The 26,302-nt window shown below is 42.0% G+C and overlaps 1 protein-coding gene across 4 annotated transcripts in view; it reads right to left on the bottom strand.

Annotated features, from left to right (window-relative positions):
* Nucleotides 1-26,302, bottom strand: part of RELN (reelin) — a 906,715-nt gene that overhangs the window by 80,047 nt on the left and 800,366 nt on the right. For all 4 annotated transcript variants that reach the window (XM_075345182.1, XM_075345183.1, XM_075345181.1 and 1 more), the window contains 5 exons: nucleotides 21,496-21,725; nucleotides 10,915-11,135; nucleotides 10,284-10,431; nucleotides 9,357-9,615; nucleotides 7,560-7,809 (listed from right to left, as the gene is read on the bottom strand). In XM_075345182.1, coding sequence (XP_075201297.1) covers nucleotides 7,560-7,809; nucleotides 9,357-9,615; nucleotides 10,284-10,431; nucleotides 10,915-11,135; nucleotides 21,496-21,725 — 1,108 coding nt within the window. The remainder of the gene's footprint in view (nucleotides 1-7,559; nucleotides 7,810-9,356; nucleotides 9,616-10,283; nucleotides 10,432-10,914; nucleotides 11,136-21,495; nucleotides 21,726-26,302) is intronic.

The raw sequence follows: 26,302 nt of genomic DNA, 5'->3' as shown, positions 1-26,302 counted from the left end.
GGACACTCGGCTCACTCCAAACAGAAATTGAGCTGAGTGTAATTTTACTGTGATCCCATTCTCTCGCATGAGAGAATTGTACAACAGATGTGGAGAAAATGGAGGACTTAATTTCTCCATCTTCTCCATTGTCTGTGTTGGTGTAAATCGCACTGCACTTGGATGACATCTGGGTGCAGTCCGATGTTTCACACGCAATCATAGACTTGAATGGGTGTGCGCTGTAGGATATATGCTGCTGAATTGGCATGAGAAAAAAACCCCGCGATCTGCACCGCTTTATACTATAACGTTGGAGTGCGGGGTATCAGATAAAACATCAGATAGTACTCATCCAATGTATATGCTCATGTGAGCAAGCCCTTATTGAGTCGAAAAAGCTCTGTAAAGGTAGACTTTTTTTGTAGGATGTGTTGTACTTTTCAATGACACTATTTAATGCATATTTACTAGTGATGAGCGAGCACTAAAATGCTTGAGTACTTGTTACTCGAATCAAGCAGGTCAGACACTCTGATAGGCTCGACTCGAATACCAAGTATAATGGAAGTCAATGGGAAACTCTAGCATTTTTCTGGAAGACTCTAACAGAAGGGCTGGGAAAGGAGAGAGGGGGGGGGTGGGCTGAAAAATCACTGAAATAGAAACAACACTCAAATGAAAAGGGAACATGATGGGAAAGATGCATGGACACATCTCTGACTTGCAGGTGCTTCTGTGAATTAAATTAAATAATAAAAACAAAAAAAAATTATTTGATTACCAGCCACTATAAAGCAGAGAGCTGGTGTCTGATATTATCAAGTTGGGAAGGTCCATAGTTATTTATCTCTTTCTCGGCCTACAAATATTAGCTCGCAGCTGCCCAGAATTGGTACATCACATTAGATGCACCAATTCTGGCACTTTGCCTGGCTTTTCCTGATTGCCCTGGTGCGGTGGCAACCAAGGTTATATTTTATGGGGTTGATGTCAGCTGTGTAATATCAGATGGTATCAAGCCTAGGGGTTAGTAATGGAGCATTTTTTTTGCTCAGCTGGTCTGCTTGCCATTCAGCATACCCTGCTATCCTGCCCTCACTGACACTTGTGCCATTTGGCTTGTCCTGTCTGTTGTGCCATCGTCTGCAATCCATGCTGGCCTACAGCTTAGGGCACTGGTCCCTAAACTATCTTAACTTGAAAGTCACATTCAGCTCTGAGAGATGGTAGCAAGCTACATCCAGTGCCCACACTCCCCCCAGTAGCCAAACCCAGAGCCCTCGGCTTTATCATCCTACTTCCAGCTAACCATATTTATAGCCCCCTGCCAGTATGTGTACATCCAGATTTGCTCTTGTGCTCTGTGTGGATCTACTCACAAAAGTCCCCACTTGGAGACATTCTCTTCATAGCCATGTCCTAACCCTGGTGTAGAATGCAAAAAGCTGGCAGACAGCTACAACTCACACTTAATAGGCTCATGAGCCACATGGGCTCGCAAGCCACAGCGATTACAAAGTAGTTATTCTGTGGCCTGTGGATAAGGAATGACTTGTTTTTTTGTAGTAATAAGTCTCTAAGGCTTTTTTCGTTCTGAACATTAAGTGGTTAATTTTTAGTACAATTTGTTGTGGGATGATGGAGGAGTTCGTTATGTAGGGTATAGGTACTTTCACACAGTTTTGGGAGTTATTGTCAGGAGTGAATGCTTTTAGCTTTGACTTTTAAAGGAAACATATTATCAGAAAATGACATTTGATTTAATATGGGATGATATGGTACATGTATAGTATTTTTGATATTTTTGCTACCTTTTTAAATCTAATATATAAAGCTGAGTGTATGTATGTATGTATGTGTGTATGTATGGTGTATGTCCGCTAAAGAAATCCGCACCGTCGCATTTACAATCACGAAATTTTGCACAAACGCTCCATGTGACTCAGGGAACGTCATAGACTATGTTTTGATGGGAAAATTTAACCCTGCGCTTTACAGTTACACTCTAAAATCCTGCCTCAATTAAACTGAATGGAGCTGGGAGCTGCAAGTTAATAGCAACTGTCAGTGGTTGCTATGGGAACAAAATAAACCGTTAGTATAAGAAGCTTATATGTGAGGTAATAAGATGTAGGTGGGGAGATGGATGGAGAGAGACAGAAAAAGACAGAGTCACAGACAGAGACAGACGTGGAAAGAGATGGACGTGGAAAGAGATAGACGGGGAAAGAGACAGACAGAGACAGCCGGGCAAAGAGACAACCCTGGAAAGAGACAGCCGGGCAAAGTGACAGCCGGGCAAAGAGTCAGCCGGGCAAAGAGTCAGCCGGGCAAAGAGTCAGCCGGGCAAAGAGTCAGCCGGGCAAAGAGTCAGCCCTGGAAAGAGACAGCCCTGGAAAGAGACAGCCCTGGAAAGAGACAGCGCTGGAAAGAGACAGCCGGGCAGAGACAGCCGGGCAAAGAGACAGCCCTGGAAAGAGACAGCCCTGGAAAGAGACAGCCATGGAAAGAGATAGCCATGGAAAGAGACAGCCCTGGAAAGAGACAGCCCTGGAAAGAGACAGCCCTGGAAAGAGACAGACCGGGAAAGAGACAGACCGGGAAAGAGACAGACCGGGAAAGAGACAGACCGGGAAAGAGACAGACGGGGAGAGACAGACCAGGAAAGAGACAGACGGGGAAAGAGACAGACGGGGAAAGAGAGAGACAGACACACACATAGAGACAGACACAGAGATAGAGAGAGAGACAGACCGACAGAGAGATGGAGACAGACTGATACAAATACAGACAGACAGAAACAGACAGAGACATAGACACAGACAGACAAGGAAAGAGACAGACAGAAAGACAGACAGCGACATATAGATAGAGACTGGGAGAGAGACAGAGAGATAGTTACTATACCGGGCAACGCCCGGGTACTACAGCTAGTTACTAATAAAATCAAAGATGTAGCAATTTCAGACTGGCCATTAAGACTAATATTAGACTCCTATTTCTTGTTTTACACATGGACATTAGCACCAATAGAATAACTCAAACTCTACTGAAATGTATTAAAGTTTCATAAGGGTAAATGTTATTGTGAAGGCAGGAATGAAGGAGGTTGTAACATCATACATCGTTAAGAACTACACTGTGTGCAGAATTATTAGGCAAATGAGTATTTTGATCACATGATACTTTCTATACATGTTGTCCTACTCCAAGCTGTATAGGCTTGAGAGCCAACTACCAATTAAGTAAATCAGGTGATGTGCATCTCTGTAATGAGGAGGGGTGTGATGTAATGACATCAACACCCTATATAAGGTGTGCTTAATTATTAGGCAACTTCCTTTCCTTTGGCAAAATGGGTCAGAAGAGAGATTTGACAGGCTCTGAAAAGTCCAAAATTGTGAGATGTCTTGCAGAGGGATGCAGCAGTCTTGAAATTGCCAAACTTTTGAAGCGTGATCACCAAACAATCAAGCGTTTCATGACAAATAGCCAACAGGGTTGCAAGAAGTGTGTTGGGCAAAAAAGGCACAAAATAACTGCCCATGAATTGAGGAAAATCAAGCGTGAAGCTGCCAAGATGCCATTTGCCAACAGTTTGGCCATATTTCAGAGCTGCAACATTACTGGAGTATCAAAAAGCACAAGGTGTGTCATACTCAGGGACATGGCCAAGCTAAGGAAGGCTGAAAAACGACTATCTTTGACCAAAAAACATAAGATAAAATGTCAAGACTGGGCCAAGAAATATCTCAAGACTGATTTTTCAAAGGTTTTATGGACTGATAAAATGAGACTGTGGATGGGTCAGATGGATGGGCCAGAGGCTGGATCAGTTAGGTGGAGGTGGGGTACTGGTATGGGCTGGTATCATCAAAGATGAACTTGTGGGACCTTTTCGGGTTGAGGATGGAGTGAAGCTCAACTCTCAGACCTACTGCCAGTTTCTGGAAGTCAACTTCTTCAAGCAGTGGTACAGGAAGAAGTTAGTATCGTTCAAGAGAAACATGATTTTCATGCAGGACAATGCTCCATCACATGCATCCAACTACTCCACAGCGTGGCTGGCCAGTAAAGGTCTAAAAGATAAAAAATAATGACATAGCCCCCTTGTTCACCTGATCTGAACCCCATAGAGAACCTGTGGTCCCTCATAAAATGTGAGATCTACAGGGAGGGAAAACAGTACACCTCTCGGAACAGTGTCTGGGAAGCTGTGGTGGCTGCTGCACGCAATGTTGATCGTAAACAGATCAAGCAACTGACAGAATCTATGGATGGTATATTAGTCACTCATTTTTTGGGGTTTTGTTTTTGCATGTCAGAAATGTTTATTTCTAAATTTTGTGCGGTTATATTGGTTAACCTGGTGAAAATAAACTAGTGAGATGGGAATATATTTAGTTTTTATTAAGTTGCCTAATAATTCTGCACAGTAATAGTTACCTGCAAGAGCATATATCCTCCTAAGATGGCCAAATCTAAAAAAAAAACCACCACCAACTTCCAAAAATATTAAGCGTTGATATTTATCAAGTCTTTTGGGTTGATTGAGAACATAGTTGTTAATCAATAATAAAAAAAATCCTCTAAAATACAAGTTGCCTAATAATTCTACACACGGTGTAGTATACTGTGTTATCTATACCTAGGTGTTATGTTTCATTGCAATCCTGTCTGTGATGATAATGAGACTGCTGAACAGTCTTCTGTATAGATCAGGAAGCATGAGACATAAGGCCAAGTGGCCAGTTTGATTATAGCCAGATTTATGATTTTATTTTTAACCCATTAATTTGGCAAAGTTTAGTTTTTTTTGGAGACAATTTTTTTTCCTCCTTTCTGCCAAGAAACACAACTTGTCTATTTATCCAATGGCAAAGCCATATGCGGGCTTGTTGTTTTGCAGGGTGAGTTTGGTCATTCATTTTACTATATGAACTGAAAAACAGGAAATAAAATACCAAAACGGTCATCCCTGATAATGACAAAATAAATTACAATTACACCATTGTTTTGGCATTTTGTTTAATCACTTGCCAACATGATTCTTCAGGTCAGTGCGATTCCGGGAATATTGAACTTGTATAGTTTTTTTTTTCATATTTTAGTGGCGAAAAAAAATCATAGCTTTGTAAAAAAAAAGTTTGGTGTGTGTCACCATTTTCTGAGATCTGTAAGTGGAGTTGTATAAGGGCTTGTTTTTTGTATGGCAAGCTGACATTTTAATTGAAACCATTTAGTTTACGACCTTTTGATCATTTTTTATTTCATTTATTAAAGTGATATGGTTACTACATGAAAACAATTCTGGTGTTTAGATTTTTTGCCACTTTTGGCCTGTAACATACAGATTAACTACTTTTAAATTTTAATAGATCAGTTATTACAGAAATGTCAATATAAGTATGTTATTTGTTTTTTTTTTTCTTTATTTTTAACCCCTTCTCGCTGAGGACAATTTTTCTTTTTGCACTTTCATTTTTTCCACCCTTTATTCCAAGACCTGTAACTTTTTATTTTATTGTTTGACAAAGCTACAGTATATGAGGAATTGTTTTTTTGCAGGATAAGCTGTAATTTCATTTTAGGATACAATGTACATAAATAAAATTTACGGTAAGTGTGGGAAATTCACAAAAAAAAAACTAAACACAATTTTATTACATTTTTTCATTTTTATGGTGAAGGGTTAAAATGAACCAGCAATATGATCACACAGTTCAGTTTTCAGGATTATGGTAATGCCAGATTTGTAAACTTTTTTTTTTTAATTAAGGTAATGAAAAAAATTTCCAAAATTTGTATGAAAATAAAATTGGTTTGTTTCGCCATTTCCTGAGACTCGTAACATTTTTATCTTGGTGGAGCTGTGTGATTTAATTTTTTTGCATCTCGAGCTGAAGATTTTATTTACAAGAATTTTAGAATGGAACAATATTTTAATCGTTTGTATTACATTTTTCGGTGAATTTGCATTGACAAAAAGAAACTAAAATTCTGGTGTTTTTTTTCTTCACAGCTCTTGCTGTAATTAATTTTATATTTTGATAGGTCAGACTTTTATGGATGCAGTGATAGCAATTATTTTAATTGTTTTTGTGTTTTTTTAAATGGTGTAATAGGAAGGGTGATTTCAGAGTTATCTGGCAGCAACTGTCAAATTTCATGCAGACTCAGTTCTTACGACATTCTAGTATATTTAGGATACCCAATGCCAGGGAAAGGGTGAAACTTGGAAAAAGGAGGCACACATGTACAGAAGTTTAACAAGATAAATAATGCACCATCTTCATAACTTTTTACAGAAGGTTATCTCACTTAAAAAGATTACGATAAAAATGACCTTTTTTTGTCTGTGAAATCCCAGTGCTGTGTTATCTTGTTCAGGTAAACTTAGTTACATCTGGATTCAAACTTTTGTTTTATTTATAGTATTTTTAAAACATTTTGATAACTTGTGCCATGTACTGTAATATTATGACATTGCAGCATATAGTGTAAATGATGCATTCCTTTGACGCCTATCACGCTCCTGGGCTTCAGAGGAGCACCAAAGTGGCCTAGTGTATTGACTCGAGCACCTGAGCTGCTGCCTCACCACCACCGAAGCTGCTGCCTCACCACCACCCGAGCTGCTGCCTCACCACTGTGCCAGAACTGCCGCCCGACCAACACCCCACCTACTGTTTTCTGTATGTAAACCCTTCTCATGTACAGCACCATGGAATCAATGGTGCTTTATAGATAAATAATAATAATAATAATAAAAAAATGGCAACTTATGGGAGCCTTGGCTGCAATGGGAAACTATCGTGCTCTTCTTCCCCCCGACAATATTAATAGTATTATTTAACAACTATTTACAATTGTGACAATACAATGTGTGTGTGTTTTTAGGTAATAGGAGGTGGGGGTGCCCTGTGATGCTGGTGGATATTAACTAAAAAAAATCCGAGATGTGATGGTAAGAATGTGGTTTAATTCTCAACGCATTTCGAAGTGCAAGTGATTTCATCAGTGGGACACCCACAAAAATTGAGCAATCACGTTAAAGAGGTTGTCCCCTTCTTTTATATTGATGGCCTATCCTTAGGAGAGGTCATCAATATCAGATAGACCGGGGTCCAACACCCCGCATCCTCGCCAATCAGCTGTTTTCGGTGCTGGTGGCAGCAGCAGGCAGTCAGAAATGCTCAGTTCCGGAGCTGATCCATCTTCTGATAGTGGCCGCGGCCAGACATTGCACATCCGTTTCCTATTCATTTCAATAGGAGGCGGATGTGCAGTACCCGTCTGCGGCCACTATCAGAAGACAGAGCAGCTCCGGTACTATGCATTTCTGGCCGGCACTTGGAACAGCAGATCGGCGGGGGTAGAGGGTGTCAGACCCCGGCCAATCTGACATTCATGAGCTATCCTATGGATAGGCCAACAATGTAAAAGTAGTGAACAACCCCTTTAATTCTATTTTACAGTTTGTTTTAATTTTAACAATACAATGTGTGTGTTTTAACACTTTTACTATGTAACACCACTTTTTGAAAAACAAAAGTTTTATTTTATTTACTACTTACCATAGCAAGAGTCTGTAACAGAGCAGGAAGCTGCAAAATCCAACTGCATGAAAGAATCTTCATTTACCACAATGTCTGTTGTTACTACATAACGAGTGCTGGCTTTCTCAATGAACACAAGTGCGTCACCACTAGACCCACAAACGGACATTTTTGTGCCTCCAGGATGGAGTAGCCATTTCTTGTTGTCCAAAGTGGTAAAATCATCCTCTAACACTGTGTTTCCAGATATATTACCACCAATAAGAATCTAGAAATATAACAACATATATATTTAAACTTTATTTTTTTTAATTTTAATTGTTTTCATAAAACAATTAGACACTTTTCATAATTGTTTAAGAAGTATGTTTGTGTCTGGAGGAATACTGAACCCTAAATAACATTTCTCTTTTACTTAGATATTAAAATGTATACGTTGCAGCAAGGAAAGAGATCATTGGAGTATGATTTTCCAATAATATAAAATAACAATAGTTACAGAAATAATATTTTGGAAAAACATCCAGAAAAAAAAATCAGGAAAACAGATTATATTTAACCCTGTCTTAAGAAATTTAAATCCTAAAGTATATAAAGTGCCTTGAAAAAGTATTCATACCCCATGAATTTTTTCCACATTTTTTCACGTTACACTCAAAATCTTTAAAGTATTTTATTGGGATTTTATTGTGATATACCAACACTAAGTAGCAAGTATTTGTGAAGTGTAAAGGAAAAGATACATGGTTTTCTAAATATTTAAGAGATATAAATCTGAAAATTGTGATGTGCATTTGTATTTAGCCCTCCTGAGTCAATACTTTATAGGACCACCTTTTGCTGCAAGTCTTCTTGAGTATGTCTCTACCAGCTTTGCACATCTAGAGGCTGAAATTTTTGCCCATTCGTTTTTGCAAAATTGCTCTAGCTCAGTGAGATTGGATGGAGACCGTCTGTGAACAGCAATTTTCTAGTCTTGCCACAGATTCTCAATGGGATTTAGTCTGGACTGTGACTAAGCCATTCAAACATATGAATATTCTTTGATCTAAACCATTCCATTATAGCTCTGGCAGAATATTTATGTTTTTTCTCCTGCTGGAAGGTGAACCTACACCAACAGGTCTTCCTGTTTTCCTCCAGGATTGCAGTGTATTTAGCGCTATCCTTCTTCTCATCAATTCTGACCAGCTTTCCTGTCCCTGCTGAAGAAAATCATCCTCAAAGCATGATTCTGCCACCACCATGTTTGACTGTGCGGATGGTGTTTTCAGGGTGATGTGCAGTGTTTGTTTTCTGTCACACATAACGTTTTGCATTTAGTCCCAAGAATTCTACTTTGTTCTCGTTTGACCAGAGAAGCCTTGCTACCACATGCTACCAGTGTCCCTAACATAGTACATGGCATGTGGAGTGCAAGGCTTGTGAATAATTAAAAAGCGCACGCCTCTTAATGAAACAAGCAACATGCCACAATCTCACTCTAGTTCAGAACTATAGTAGGATTTGTTGCGTAGCAAGTGATGGTTGCCGCTCTCCATGGTAGCTTTGTCCTGCCCCAACTATGCTCATTTTAACACAGTTGGGTGAAACTGGTGTGGAAACACCAAAAGTTGCAACTTAATTTTCGCAACTAAGCACTGAGCAACATTTTTTGCAACTCTTCAAAGTTTTTATATGTTGGAATTCTGGCCTAAAACCTTTGCTGAATCGGCCATAAAAATAAGAATTGGAGGGGGGAGGGCTAGAACTAAAACCATGAATACTGTATCTGTAAGGAAACCCAACAAAGTAAATATTATTAATATTGTTTACCTGATCAATTACCCAGGGACTGTAGAAATGTCCATTCTCTGATGGCTGCCACCATCGAAGACGAGTGGAGCTAGAACGAGCTTTTAGGGGAATTTCCAAGGCTATATACCGTCCAGTATTACTGGAGTTACTAAAGAGAAATTCTTGAAGAATGCTCCATGATAATCCACCATCCAATGAGTATTGCAGCAGCACTGGTTGACTCCTGGGATCTGGCACTGCTTTTCCACATCCTAACCGCATAAAAAACTGCACAAACCTAGAAAGCACAATTATCTTGAGTTGAGAAAAATCACACCTGTAATTTGGCATATAATATTAATAAAACAATTGCACCATGGACACATTTTTGTTATGCTGTAGAGATGTGAAACAGAATGGAAACCCCACAATATATCACCCATAATGATTTTGGCCAAATTATAAAAGAATAGCTGGAGTTCTGGCTTATTGCAGCCTGTTACATCATCTTACTTGGCTTTACAATGGCTAACTTGAGGGGTAGGCAGAGGAGGTGGCCAGCTGGAGCAACAGGGTGGAGATGTGGCATAAATTATGGACAATAAATACATTTTGACTTTTGTATACATTTCTTTACAAAGTAATTGTATACTTAATTCTAGCTTATAATTCTACATGTGCCACACTGGTTAAACTTGGTGCCTATTGTGAAGGTAAAAACTTTAACTGTACGACACAATTAAATTAATTGTGCTCTATTTGATATTTAGGAGGTTGAACTTCTGGGATCAAGAGAAAGGATGGGGAAAATTCTTAAATCCCTGACTGGAGTAATAAAGGAATTGTACCCACCCCTGGACCTAATATAACACACCACATAAATACATATAATAGAATTATCTTTAATAGATAAATAAAAATTGTCCTTTTCTAAAAGTACAGTATTGTCAAAAGCCTAATTCTTACCGTGCTAAAGATAAATCCAGATCTCTTGTCATCAGCATTCTCAAACCTTCATCGCTAAAAAATAGATTGTTTCCACTGGAGAGTATTCCGCATTTCCTAGACGGTTTTCCTCCACTCACTAATAGGAATCTATCTGATTCTAATTGACCTAAAAGGAAAGAAGACATGATGGAGTGCAGCATTTATAGGACAGCTATATAATTTGCTCCCTGTTGACAAGCAATGGTAACAAAGTCATAACTGTTCATTTATTCAGGTTTCTCCAATGACGGACTCTTCTAGTCACCTGAACCAGCTGTCTGTAATTGGCTGCAGTGGTGCCATGACTCCTGGACCTGCCTAAAAACTTGGAGAGGCCTGCACTTGATCTTAAAGGGCACTGGAAGCTGATTATTCCTATGTTTATTATTCTTAATCAATCCATGCCTAAAAAAAATATTTTACTCTTGGACAACCCATTTACCATAGTTAACTGCAGTAGACGGGAAGGGGTTGAGCGTTTAACATATCTTGGAATCAAATGTAATCTGCCTTAACACACATAATAAAGCTACATTTACCACTTATATGCGTCTATACAAATGTTTGCATGCATATCTTTTTTATGTTTGTGAAAGTAAGACTATCTCACCTTCAAAATCATCTTTAAGGAAGTCTGGATTCTTAATACTGACTTTGCACGTAGGACCTGAGTAGCCTGGATCACAGATACATTTGGTCCCATTGACACAGCTTCCATGACCATTGCACATTTCCTCACACTGAGGACCAATGTAAATGTTATCAATTGCCCAGGTCACAGGCTTCATAGATGTTGGGTAAAATCCTTGATACCATCTGAATCTAATGGAGCTTAAATTGGTACAAAATTACACTGTTAGATATCACTTTGCTATAAAAAAAAAAAGCAACACAGATTTCCAATTTTGAAAGCAATGACTAACTTCTTATTAACATCTTATGGAATTACCCAATTTGCTCCTTTCGGGCAAAGCATTTTCTTCTTGTTGTCATTGTCACGTTGCAGATAACATGATATTTTAATTTTTTGTTAACGTAGCTGTATGAGGATTTTTTGTGGGATGAGTTGTATTTGTTTTGTTAGTGGCACCAATTTCAGGTACATCTAACACCTTACTGACCAAAGACACACATAGCATGTCATGCGCAGGTATGAGTTCCTGTATCACGATGTGCTATGTACGTCATAGATTTAAATTCCAACAGATGATCGTCACAGGAAGAGATGGGGGACCAATTACAGCAGTACCCATTCTCTGATCTCTGTGATTTGTCAGTCAATCTGAATAACCAATCATAGTGTGTGATCGGAGGGAAGTGCTGAAATATCAGAATTTACTGCATGATCACTGCAGGAGTTCATCTTAGGTGACAGCAAAACTCCTGCAATAACAGCCAGACATGCACCGCCACTGGCTGATTAACCCTTTAGATGTCACGATCGATAGCGAATGCAGCATTTAGAAGGCAGTGAGAGGTAGTGACCTCCATCTCTCACCCCCGTCCGCACCCCCGTGACAAAATCCCGAGTAGCTAATTGTTGCCATAGCACCTGGAGGTCAAACAATTACCTACTAGAGCCAGGTAGAGTATAACAGGCGTTTTCTCAGTGTAATCTGACAAGTCTCATGTATTGCAATACATGTATTTTGCAATGCATAAAAAAGAGAGGGACTAAGTAAAAAATGTTAAAAAAATGTGTAAAAATTATATGAAAAAAGCCCACAAAATAAAGAACTAAAAATATAACACCAATATGAATATTTATGTAAAAACAAAAATAAACTAATAAAGTACACATACAGTTAGGTCCAGAAATATTTGGACAGTGACACAATTTTCGCGAGTTGGGCTCTGCATGCCACCACATTGGATTTGAAATGAAACCTCTACAACAGAATTCAAGTGCAGATTGTAACGTTTAATTTGAAGGTTTGAACAAAAATATCTGATAGAAATTGTAGGAATTGTACACATTTCTTTACAAACACTCCACATTTTAGGAGGTCAAAAGTAATTGTACAAATAAACCAAACCCAAAAAAAAAATTTTTATTTTCAATATTTTGTTGCGAATCCTTTGGAGGCAATCACTGCCTTAAGTCTGGAACCCATGGACATCACCAAACGCTGGGTTTCCTCCTTCTTAATGCTTTGCCAGGCCTTTACAGCCGCAGCCTTCAGGTCTTGCTTGTTTGTGGGTCTTTCCGTCTTAAGTCTGGATTTGAGCAAGTGAAATGCATGCTCAATTGGGTTAAGATCTGGTGATTGACTTGGCCATTGCAGAATGTTCCACTTTTTTGCACTCATGAACTCCTGGGTAGCTTTGGCTGTATGCTTGGGGTCATTGTCCATCTGTACTATGAAGCGCCGTCCGATCAACTTTGCGGGATTTGGCTGAATCTGGGCTGAAAGTATATCCCGGTACACTTCAGAATTCATCCGGCTACTCTTGTCTGCTGTTATGTCATCAATAAACACAAGTGACCCAGTGCCATTGAAAGCCATGCATGCCCAATGCCATCACGTTGCCTCTACCATGTTTTACAGAGGATGTGGTGTGCCTTGGATCATGTGCCGTTCCTTTTCTTCTCCAAACTTTTTTCTTCCCATCATTCTGGTACAGGTTGATCTTGGTCTCATCTGTCCATAGAATACTTTTCCAGAACTGAGCTGGCTTCATGAGGTGTTTTTCAGCAAATTAAACTCTGGCCTGTCTATTTTTGGAATTGATGAATGGTTTACATCTAGATGTGAACCCTTTGTATTTACTTTCATGGAGTCTTCTCTTTACTGTTGACTTAGAGACAGATACACCTACTTCACTGAGAGTGTTCTGGACTTCAGTTGATGTTGTGAACGGGTTCTTCTTCACCAAAGAAAGTATGCGGCGATCATCCACCACTGTTTCATCCGTGAACGCCCAGGACTTTTTGAGTTCCCAAGCTCACCAGTCAATTCCTTTTTTCTCAGAATGTACCCGACTGTTGATTTTGCTACTCCAAGCATGTCTGCTATCTCTCTGATGGATTTTTTCTTTTTTTTCAGCCTCAGGATGTTCTGCTTCACCTCAATTGAGAGTTCCTTAGACCGCATGTTGTCTGGTCACAGCAACAGCTTCCAAATGCAAAACCACACACCTGTAATCAACCCCAGACCTTTTAACTACTTCATTGATTACAGGTTAACGAGGGAGACGCCTTCAGAGTTAATTGCAGCCCTTAGAGTCCCTTGTCCAATTACTTTTGGTCCCTTGAAAAAGAGGAGGCTATGCATTACAGAGCTATGATTCCTAAACCCTTTCTCCGATTTGGATGTGAAAACTCTCATTTTGCAGCTGGGAGTGTGCACTTTCAGCCCATATTATATATATAATTGTATTTCTGAACATGTTTTTGTAAACAGCTAAAATAACAAAACTTGTGTCACTGTCCAAATATTTCTGGACCTAACTGTATTTGTTATTGCCGCCTTCAGAACAGCACAGTCTATAAAACTATCCCACTATTTAACCCCTATAGTGAACACCGTAAAAAAAAGAAAAGAAAAAAGATTGTGTAAATATGTTTTGTGTAAAAGTGGAAAAACATTAAAAAAAAATCAGATATATGTTATCACTGTAATCGTAAAGACACGAAAAATAAAGCTGTCTTATCACTTTTACCACATGATGAACGGGATTAAAAAAAACCCCTATTTCTGAATTACTGGTTTTTGTTCATGCTGCCTCCCAAAAATCTGACTCAAAAGCAAAAAATATTATTATGTGCCCAAAAATGGTACCAATAAAAACGTCAACTCAACCAGCAAATAAACAAGCCCTCACATGACTGTCAGAAGAAATATAAAAATTATAGCTCTCAAAATAAGGTGATGCAACTGTAAAAGAAAAATAAAAGCATTTTTTAGTGTGTGATCGTAGCCAAATATAAAAAAGCAATACAAATTTGGAATCTCTGCAATCGCACCAACCTGAAGAATAAAGTAGTCTAATCATTTATACTGCATATTGAACAGCGTAAAAAGTAAATAAAACCAATTCTTAACCTGCTGTTGATTTGTTCAATCTACTTCCCAAGATCACAATAAGACTCAGCTCACATTTATCCTGTGCTCTACGCTGAGTGCTTACACTGAATACGAAATTCAGACAGAACCCCCAGTGGAGCATTTACTATAATGAGGCAGATGGAGACACTTTGGTCACTCTGTGTCCTATGATCCGGCTGTGCCCGTCTTTTTAGGCGCGCATAAAAGTATAGTCAACCACCTCTTTTGTGAACATCTTAAAAGTCGGACAACACCAAATAGAAGCTATATAGAGTCCATGTATTTTCTACATTTAGATGGACACCCTCGATGTAAGTGCTCAGCATAGAGCATGGGATGAATATGAATTGATCCAAAATTTTCTATACCCCAAAAGTCACCAATAAAAGCTTCTACTTAACCCACAATGAAACAAGTCCCCAAGCAGGTTCATCACTTGTTTTTTGATACAAAGCGCCACCACTATGACTGAAAGAGAAGGTCTGTAATTAGTGATGGGGGAACTCGCAGATATCTGGGATCGGCAGATCTAACCGGATAAAAAAAAATCCATTTCCGGCCTGGAATTGATTCCGAATATCTGGCTGGATGCTGGTCCCCATATAAGTCTAGGGGGACCAGAATCTGGAGAGTAAAAATCGTGGTAGCAGGGATAGAGGAATTGGAGCAAGTACTTCATACTTTCAGAGTCTCTGGCACGGCTGTAACTGCTTCCCGGCTGCTCACTCTGCTTCCATTGCCATTCATTATTGCTCATCCATATTCACTGCTTCCCCCACCCACTGGCAGTCCTGGCATCTGTGATTGGTTGTAGTGAGATGCGCCCTCAGCCTGTGTGACAGCATTTGACTGCTTGCAATCACAGACCCTGTCTGCTGGTCACTGTAGATTGGAGTAAAATAAGTAAATTAAAAAAAAAATTGGTGTAGGGTCCCCCATATTATGATACCTAGCACAGATAAATTATATGGCTACAGGCTTCAGTACCCAGCCATGCACTTATCTTGGTTGTGTATCAAAATAAGAGGAACTGCATGTGGCTTTTTTTTTTTAAAATAAATAAATAAATAAATAAATAATTAAAAGAACAGTTGTGCGGTCTCTCCCAATACTGATATCCAGCTATGATGAAGCCGACAGTTGGGGACTAGTATTCTCAGGGTGGGGAAATCCATGCTTATTGGGCCCACCAGTCTAAAAATAGCAGCCTGCAGCCGCCTGGAATTGCTGTATCCATTAGTTGCGACAGACCCATCACCTTACCCGGTTCTTCCCGATTGCTTTGCTGCGGTGGCATTCGGGGTAATAAGGGGTTAATAACAGCTCACAGCTGCCTCTAAGCCCTATATTAGTAATGTGAGATGTCTATGAGACCCCCCCATGACTAATCTATAAGTGAAAAGAAATAAACGCAAACACCCAAAAAAGATACAAAAACTCCACTCACGTTCACCCCTTTATTAACCTCCAAAACACCCAGGTCTGATGTAATCCACACGAGGTCCCACGACGATTCCAGCTCTGCTATATCTGAAGTCACATTGAGTGGCCATAGACTGCCAGAGGTGAGGTCACTGAGCTTAATTAAGTCACTTGAGCTCGTTACCTACGGTCACCGGTGGAGGACCATGGGAACTCCAGCCTTGGCTGCAACTAACCTGAGTGATGTCACCGTTCATCGCTGCTCAGTCTCTGCCTTAAGTCCACAGTTGGCGATCATGTTCCATGATCGCGTGCTGTAACTTCAGATGTAGCAGAGCTGGAATCGTCATGGTACCTTGTGTGGGTTACGTCAGACCTGGTTGTTTTGGGGGTTAATAAAGTCATGAAAGAGGGTGGGCTGTTTTGTATTTTATTTCAAATAAAGGATTTTTTTGGTGTTTATGTTTTATTTCTTTCACTTGCAGATTAGTAATGGGGGGGTCTCATAGACACCTCTCATTACTAATCCAGGGCTTAGTGGAAACTGTAAGTTGCGATTAACCCCTTATTACCCCAACTGCCACCACACCAGGGCAATCGGGAGGCGCCGGGAAAAGTTCTAGGATTGTCGCATCTAATGGGTGTGGCAATCCTGGATGGCTGCAGCTACTATTTTTATGATAGGGGGTCCAATAAGCATGGGTCTCCCCTTCCTGAGAATAACAGCCCCCAGGTGACGGGCTTTATCTTGGCTGGGTATCAAAATTAGGGGGAGACCGCACACTGTTTTTTAAAAATGATTTATTTAAATCATTTTTTTAAAAATCCGCATGCAGTCCCTCTTATTTTGATATACAGCCAAGATAAGCACACGGCTGGGGGCTGCAGCCGTATGCTTTATCTGTCCTGGGTATCATAATATGAGGAGACCCTATGCCAAATTTTTTACTTATTTATTTATTTTTATACTCCGATAGACGCACACAGCTTCTGTGATTGGAAGCAGTCCGCTGTCATTCTGCCATTCAGGGTGGGGGCGTGTCTAACTGCAACCAATCACAGATGCCGGTGGGCGGGGAAAGCAGTGCATATACAATGAAGGTAATGAGCGGCCCCGGAAGAGAATGAGCAGCCGGGAGAGCAGTTACAGCCGTGCCGGAGACTCGGTAAGTATAGCGCGCTTGTTCCTATCCCCCTATCCCTTCTACCACCATTTTTAATTGCCGGATTCTGGTCCCCATAGACTTATCTTGGGACTGGCATCTGGCCAGATAAGGCTGCTTTCACACTACATTTTTTTAACATCCGTCATTAACGTTTTTTTAACGCAAAAACGGATCCAGTGCAAATGCGTTTTCATTTCAATGCATTTGCAATGGACTCGCGTCAACATGCGTTCACCTGCGTTTGCGTGCGTTATAGTAAGGATCCAGCGACTTGCAGTTTTGTAACTTATTTCAAAAACGCTACTTGTAGCGTTTTTGAGCTGCGTCCAAATACTGCAAATTGCTGGATCCTGACTAAACAGCATGCAAACGCATGTGAACGCTGGCATGCTGATAGGCAGGATCCTGCTTGCTCTACTGAGCATGCACAGAAACCAGCCTCGGGTGATCAGTCTCTCTCTCCACCTCTCTCCACCTCCCTCCCTCTCTCCCCCTCTCTCCCTCTCTCCCTTCCTCCCTCTCTCTCTCCACCTCCCTGCCTCCCCATCCCTCTCTCTCCACTCTCCCCTGCCTGAGAGCGGAGGACGCTCGTAACTAAGGTAAACATCGGGTAACCGCAATCTTAGTTACCCGATGTTTACGTTGTTAACGTGTGCAGGGAGCCGGCTCCTAGCAGCTGCAGACGCTCGTAACCAATGTAAATATAGCGAATCCAAGCAAGTTACCCGATGCTTACCTTGGTTACGAGCCTCCACAGCTGTTAGATGCCGGCTCCCAGTCTGTCACGTTCAATTCCCCTCACTCCCGATCACATGACTCCAATGCCCGCCCATAAACTTAAAGTGACAGGATCCTGCAAAATAACACATGCGTTTGCATGCGTTTTTTTGCTGTAAAAGCAGGATCCGCTTTTGCAGCAAAAAAACGTTCATGACGCATGTTAAAAAAACGTAGTGTGAAAGCAGCCTAACCAGGATCAATCCCGGGCCGGAAAAGTTTTGTTTTACTTTAAAACCCGGTTAGACCCCCCAGTACCGGGCATCTGCAAGTCCTCCCATCACTATTCACCATTTAAATAAAACAAAAGCTATGCATGTTTGGTATATCCACAACTGTACAGACCTGGAGAATCAGATTGCCATGTCAGTTTTACATTAAAATAAATGATGTAAATAAAACCCCCCAAAAACAATTGGGGAATTAAACTTTTTTGCTTTTTCGGAACACTTAAAATTTATTTCCAGCTTTTCAGTTTATTACACGATAAAATGGATGGTGTCATTCAAATGTACAACTTGTATTGCAAAAAAACAAGCTCTCACATGGCTATGTTGACTAAAAATATAAAATATTATAGCTCTTGGAACAAGGGGAGGAAAAAACAAAAATGCAAAAACAAAAAAAAAAATGCTCGGTCTTTAAGGGGTAGTAATGTAGTAACTTTATTCTATGGGTCAGTATGATTACCATATTTATTTTTTTTCTTTATGCTTTACTATTTTTGCACAATGAAAACACTTAAAAATATATATTGTATAAATATATGTTACTACACTCAAATACCCCTTGCTTTTTTGAGGGACAAGATATAGTTTGTGCCATTTTAGGGTACATAAGACTTTCTATCAGTTTTTTTCATCTCTTTTTGAAGAGTGGGACAAGCAAAAACACTGAATTTGGCATTCTTTTCTATTTCTTTTTTTCCCCAGTGTTTGCCATGCTGGTTAAATAATATGTTGAAGAAGTGGTTCACCCACTCATTATATTGGACACCGATATTGTGTTAAGAAAAAATGTTTTTCTCAAATACCTTGTGTTACCAATACTGACTGTGAGCGGTACTATTGCAAACCACTCTTCTCCAACGTGTGACCCCCCCAGGCTCAATGACCTCTATGATCCGGTGATGTCACGTCAACTTCCTGTTCACCTGACATCGCTGGCTCCAGTCTCTGTGAGTCACTGGGCCGTGGGCGGCATTTCACTGCTCATCACAGCCCAGCGTGTCTCATGCTTGCATGCACTGCAGTGAAGGAGGGGGGGGCAGAGAGGTGCTGAGCTGTTATGCTGGACTGTGACGAGCGGTGAAACACTGCCCACAGCCCAGTCACTCATGGAGACTGGGGCCCGCCAGTGGATCCCAGAGGTCATGGAGCCCGGGGGTCACGTGAACTGGGTGAGTGGACCGCAATAGCGTCGCTCACAGGCACTATACAAAGTAATAAAGAGAAACATTGTTTCTCAACATAATATCGATGTGGCCAGTAATGAAAAGGGGTGAACCACCCCTTTAAATATTTTTAGTATTTATGCTTCTATAACGACTTATGATAGTTTTTATATTTTTCATTATAAAGTATTTTTAATAGGAAAAATAGCTTTTGTTTTCACTATTGTTTTATTTTTAGATATTTTTAAACATTTTTTTCACTTTTTAGATTAGTCCCACGAGGGATTGAACTTCAGTGGACTCAACTGCTCATAAATACACTGCAACATATACTGCTGTATTGCAGTGTAGAATGCTTGTCAGCAACTTTTAGGCATGGTCTACTAGAAGTAGTAAGAGGACAGTCTTGTGATCCATTGTTAGGCCACTGGATGCTACAACCATCCCATCATACCACATTGTGGTGGGCTGATGGGTGACAAAGGGAGACCCCTCAGTAAACACTGACACTAGCTCCAATCCAAGCAGTTTAGATAGGATCAGGGTAAAGTAATTCAGCCTCGCTCCTGAAACTGATCTCACAGGTACACTTAGGGCCGTTTCACACATCCGGCATTTGACGGATCCGGCACACTCCAGTACAGTGTTAATACTGTACAATGGCATCGCAGCAAGCTCCAGTCACATGCTTCGGCCACATGACAGCATGTGACCGGAGGTTGCCGCGATGCCATTGTACTATGTACACTGTACTGGAGTGTGCCGGATTGACGAAATGCCGGATGTGTGAAATGGCCCTTAGCGGTGTGCCCATGATAAGATTTTGGTGAGTTTTTGACGCTGCCTATTTTCGCTGCATCTTACAGTTCCAGCAAAGTGGATGAGATTTATAGAAATCTCATGTCCACTGTGAAATCTCATATCCGTTGTGCGTCTTTTGTATTCAGCGTTAACTGACCTGTAATGCATGTTTAAAATCTGCAACATGGCAATTTCCCTTGCAGCTACGCTGAGTTTTATGTGCAGATTTTCCCATACAATAAAATTTCATTAGAGTGGAGAGGCCACAATCCAAGATGCTTGAGGTCTAGTGTGAAGGTTTCATAATCAGTGATGGTTTGGGGAGCCATGTTATCTGCTGGTATAAGTCCACTGTGTTTTATGAAGACCAAAGTCAGCGCAGCCGTCTACCAGGATTTTGTTAGAGCACTTCATGCCTCCTCTGCCGACAAGCTTTTTGGATATGGAAATTTCATTTTCCAGCAGGACTTGACACCTGTCCACACTGCCAAAAGTATCAATACCTAGTTTAATAACCAAAGTATCACTGTGATTGATTGGCCAGCAAAGTCACCTGACCTAAACCCCATTGAGAATCTAGTCTGTCAAGAGGAAGATGAGAGACACCAGACCCAACAAAGTAGACGAACTGAAGGCTGCCATCAAAGCAACCTGGGCTTCCATAACACCTCAGCAGTGCCACAGGCTGATAGCCTCCATGCCACGCCGCATTGATGCAGTAATTCATGCAAAAGGAGCCCCGACCAAGTATTGAGTGCATTTACTGTACATACTTTTCAGTAGGCCAAAACTTATTTTTTCAGCTGGTCTTATATAATATTCTAATTTTCTGAGATAATGACTTTGGGTTTTCATTGGCTGTAAGCCATAATTATCAACATTAACAGAAATAAACACTTGACATAGATCAATCTGTTTGTAATGACTGTACATAATATATGCGTTTCCCTTTTTTAATTGAATTACTGAAATGAATTATCTTTTTGATGATATTTTAATTTATTGAGATGCACTTGTAAGTATGTTAATAAAGTTTTGTCAAAGTGAAATACCAGGAAGTATCAAAAACAAAGCAGCTCTATTCAAAGCTTGACATAACAAGAGACAAAAATTGACGTGTCAAAACCATGATAAAAACGCTAAGAAAAAACACAAGTAACGTTATTTACACAATAGGCGCAGAAATTCTGCAACATCAAAAACTCATCAAAAATTCATTGTGGGGCCTTTCCCTTGCATTTTGTGACGCTGATCTCATGGGTGCTATATATTGCAGAGTGGGAAATGGCTGCAACACACATTATGATCACTGGTTGGGAATCAGTTAAATTTAAGAAACAAACAAGGGTTATCAGAAAAACAAAAAAACTGCAGTGTCCTGTTACTCAGTTAAAGAAGCCCTCCTATGTATATCATTATTTATTAAATGTGTTTAAATGTGCATGTAATGTAGTGTGAGTGTGCGCTGTTCTCTTTGGTGTCTAGCATATACGGTATTCAGTTTGGAAACATATCTTTGAATTTTATGGATAAGGACATAATTCAGTAAATGGGAAAAAAACCTGTAAGTGTTTAATACCTACCCACAAAGATGTAGTTTTCCAAAATTGATGACTTCCCTTCTCCAGCCCTGCATTGTTCCAGCATAGTAGATACTACTGGGGTGGTGCTCAGTGCTGCATAAAGAACTGATGTGGCTAGTACTGCTGTAGCACAGAGGCAGAAGCAAGTGCCATGTGGCACCAAAATCTCGTGAAAATTCCAGTTTCACAGGGTCATCAGAATTACTGTCTGTTGTGCAGCCTACATTGATCTGCATTAATTACAAAAATAATCTTATTGTAACTCTTTTAATTTATTAAGTACATTAGGTATACCATGTATAGGACTGTACCAGGACATAATAGAATTACATTCGTTATAGATAAATTAGTAGACTATAAAAGTTATTTAAGAAAAAGTGTATTATACATGCAGTTATTTATTAAAAGGAACATGACAGCTATGGACAGCATGTATCAGGCGCTGGCTATTTGCTTTTAGCCATATACTGTATGTAGTGAAATGCTGTAACATTTCAGAGAAAAACATACTTTAAAAGCTGTTGGGAGCCGTGTAGCACCGGAGTTTAGTCAGACAGGTCGGTTTTTCTCCGACCCCACTGCCCTGGATTGACAGGTCTCTTCTTGTATGCACAGTATGCACAAATAGGGAGAGACCCGGCACTCCAGGGTAGTGGGTAGGAAGATGCCACTGGAGACTTGCTTGTCCAATTAGCCCCCCATGTGGCTTCAAAAGTATGTTATTCTCTGAAGCGCTGCAGCATTTCGGAGTCAAAGATAGCTGGCTGAGATCATATAATCAGTGAATCAGGCGGCATGTCTCAACTATCAGGTTCCCTTTCAAGGAAGTATGTCAATAGGATCCACTCTCCTAAGTCCATTTAGTTCATAGAAAGTTGAATTAAATGATACCTTGATATCTGTGATTCAATGTCTTATTCCAGAGAATTCCACATTTTTCTTATATGTAAATGGGAGGTTCCAGGCTATGGGTAGCACACTGATCTTCCTTAGAATTTGTTTCCAGAGATTATTTAAATAAAAACAGATGTTACAAGTGTGATATGTGATGGCCGCTCTCTGCTCTCCTGATCTCACTTCAGAGCTGTGTGTGATTAATTTATAACTGACATATCTGCAGGTTCCCCTGTGTTGCAAAACAGCAGAGCTGTGTTAGCTACAGTAAATGTGTATGTAAGAGAACAAAGTTAATCTCTACTGTTCTGTGTTAGTTACTTGTCTCACACTGGTAATGCCTCCCTCTATTTAAAATAATCTCTGGAGGCGGGGTTGTGTTCCAGGCAGCATCCGCCCCATAGCCTGGAAGAGCTCATTTATATAAAGTGATAAAAGATTATTTATCCACAACAAGGCATCTGATATGAGGCAGACAGGTATGACTTTTTTCAGTATTCTATAACCTGTATGACCTGTGAGACTGTGACCGGGGTTATCTATGACGGCCGGTATGTCTCGTCCCGGTTGTGCTCACTCCATGATAGAAAGCAACTCCACTCCAGGGTTAATGCTGTTTCCCTACAGGCTGAAGGAAGGGTTAAATGGAAACAGGAACAAGGGCGGGGGTGCCGAGTGTGAGGGAGTGAACACAACTCCCTGAGTTCTCTGCTGGAGAGGCACATGTGTACTGTTGTGGACTTTTGTTTGGACATTAAAACCGTGTGCTGTGAACCTTAATGCCTGGATCCCGTGTCTTCTGCTGCGCAGCCGACCGTGCTACCTCACATATGGTGGAGAATGCGGGCATGCCAGCCCGGTGAGGTGTAGCTTCCATTTCTGGTGACCCGGTAGCACATGTCCTGGATTCAAGCGGCTATACTACAGCCCAAACCCGGCAACGCCATGGAGGACATACTAAAGCTGCCGACCCCCCAGTGGGCTGAGGTATTGTCGCCCTATCTGACAGGGGAACCCCAAAAAGCGTACCTGGACCTCTGTACCAAGGACGCCATTGACTATGTGACCCTGAAAGCCGAAATACTGGCTCGGTTGGGGGTGAATACCTATGTACGGGCTCAGCGGGTAAATCAGTGGTTCTATGAGGAAGCCAAACCCGTACGCTCCCAGGCCTATGACTTATTGCATCTTGTAAAAAAGTGGTTGCAGCCGGACACTCTGAGCCCGGCGCAAATGGTGGAAAGGGTAGTAGTGGATCGTTTTGTGTGCACTTTACCCGTCACCGTTCAACGGTGGGTAGGACAGGGTGACCCGAGTACCCTGGACCAATTAGTGTCCCTGGTAGAGCGGCATGTGGCTACGCAGGACTTGATACGGGACACTGAGACTTTGCGTACCGCCCGTCGGTCCGGCCCCTCCAAGCCTAGGGCCAAGGACCCACCGCTGACAACGGTGCAGGAGTCCCCTACCGTCCCGTCAGAGGCCGCGCCCGCCATTCCTGAGGTCCGGAAGGTTCTGTACCCTAAACGACAACCCGTCAAGGGGGTTTCCGTCCCCATTAGATGTTGGCGGTGCCAGCGGGTGGGACATATGGAAGCCCAGTGTCCACTCACCACGGAGCCCATGGATTGTGGGGTTACCCGGCGGGGTTCAATGTATGCTCAGGTGGTGTGTACCGCTGACCTGGTCTCCCCAAAGACGGAGCCCCACTTGTGCCAAATACAGGTGAATGGATGTCCGGTTACAGGATTGTTGGATTCCGGGAGCTTAGTGACCCTTGTGTGATCCACCTTGAGGGCTAAAGTAAAGGCCACAGGACGTACCGTGGGGGTGGTTTGCATACATGGGGACCGCCGAGACTATCCCACGGGGATTGTCACCATCACAGCACCTTGCGGTCAGGTGCAACATGAGGTGGGACTTCTTAACACTCTTCCTTATGACGTGATCCTAGGAAGGGATCTGCCCTATTTTTGGACTTTATGGAGGGGACCCTTTAAGTCCCCTCAGATATTGGTCAGTCCGGGACCTGAGCCCTACAATCCTGAATCCGGGACGCCTGCCGTAGGGGTCACCATGATAGGGACAGAGTGTGAACCCGATAGGTCACCCCTAGAGGTATTGCCAGGAGAGGCTGAAATGGTCGAGCCCATCCCGGAGTTGGAGGCGTCCCCGGATACGTTTGGGACAGCCCAACTCCAGGACCCTACGTTAATACATGCCCGGAGTCGGGTGACAGTAGTTGACGGGGTGGCACAGCTGCCCGGTGCCCAGGTAAGGTACCCCCATTTCGCTCTTAAGCAATATTTACTCTACCGGGTAGATGAAATACGGGGCGTGGGGGTAGAACAGTTGGTGGTGCCCCAGCCGTATCGCCGGCGGGTCCTCGACTTGGCTCATAAACACCTGATGAGTGGCCACCTAGGGGTCAAGAAAACGCAGGAGCGAATATTGCAAAGGTTCTATTGGCCCGGGGTTTTTGGGGAGGTAAAACGGTTCTGCGAAACCTGCCCGGAGTGTCAGCTTACCGCACCCCTGACCCATTTTCGCAGTCCGTTGGTACCGTTACCCATTATAGAAGTCCCTTTTGAACGGATAGGGATGGATCTGGTGGGGCCCCTCGTAAAGTCCGCTCGAGGGCACCAACACATCCTAGTGATCGTTGACTATGCCACCCGGTATCCCGAGGCGATACCTCTCAGACATACTGCAGCAAAGCTTATAGCTCGGGAGTTGTTTGCTGTGTTCTGCCGGGTGGGGTTGCCCAAGGAGATCCTTACGGATCAGGGGACCCCATTCATGTCTAAAGTGACCAAAGAGCTATGCCGGCTACTCCAGATCAAGCAGTTGCGTACGTCTGTGTATCATCCTCAGACGGACGGTTTAGTGGAACGATTCAATAAAACCCTGAAAACCATGCTAAAAAGGGTGATCTCCAAAGACGGGAAAGACTGGGATATGATGCTTCCCTATTTGATGTTTGCCATCCGTGAGGTGCCACAGGCATCCACGGGGTTTTCGCCTTTTGAATTGTTATACGGGCGACATCCCCGGGGATTGTTGGACCTGGCAAAGGAAACATGGGAGCAAGAGCCCACCCCCCATAAAAGTGTGATTGAACACATTTTGGGTATGCAGAACCGCATAAGCGCGGTCATGCCAATTGTGAAGGAGCATTTACAGGAGGCTCAGGCCGCGCAAAGCGGCCGCTACAATAGACAAGCCACCGTGCGGACCTTTAAACCCGGGGATCGGGTGTTGGTATTAATCCCCACGGCGGAGAGTAAATTCCTGGCTCAGTGGCAAGACCCCTACGAGATAAAGGAAAGAGTCGGGGTGGTTAACTATAAAGTATTGCAGCCCGGTAGGCGGAAACCTGAACAAATATACCATATCAACCTATTAAAACCTTGGCAGGAACGGGAAAGCCTGATGGCTGTTTTTTCCCCATCTCCCTCCTCTTCGGGTCGTTCACCTCCGGCTCCAGCGACCTCCGGAGAGGACGAACCGGAAGTAAGGATTGGAGAAGCCCTCACCAAGACTCAGAGGCGAGAGGCCAGACGGCTGGTTCAGCAGAACCCCGATGTCTTCTCCGAGCTGCCCGGTAGGACCAGTCTGATACGACATGATATTGTCACTGAGCCCCACCTGAAGGTACGCCTGAAGTCATATCGGGTACCGGAGGCTCGACGACAAGCCATATCGGAGGAAGTAAAGACAATGTTACGCCTGGGGGTCATCGAAAAATCCCGGAGTGAATGGGCTAGTCCGATTGTCCTAATACCAAAACCCGATGGCTCCTTAAGGTTCTGCAATGACTTTAGGAGATTGAACGAAATATCCAAGTTCGATCTCTACCCCATGCCCCGGGTGGATGAGCTGATTGATAGGCTGGGACAGGCGCGATATTTTA

The sequence above is a fragment of the Anomaloglossus baeobatrachus genome, chromosome 4, assembly GCF_048569485.1.
Source record: "Anomaloglossus baeobatrachus isolate aAnoBae1 chromosome 4, aAnoBae1.hap1, whole genome shotgun sequence".
Classification (NCBI taxonomy): domain Eukaryota; kingdom Metazoa; phylum Chordata; class Amphibia; order Anura; family Aromobatidae; genus Anomaloglossus; species Anomaloglossus baeobatrachus.
Note: the sequence above shows the minus strand (reverse complement) of the source record. Positions and strands in the feature narration are given on the sequence as shown.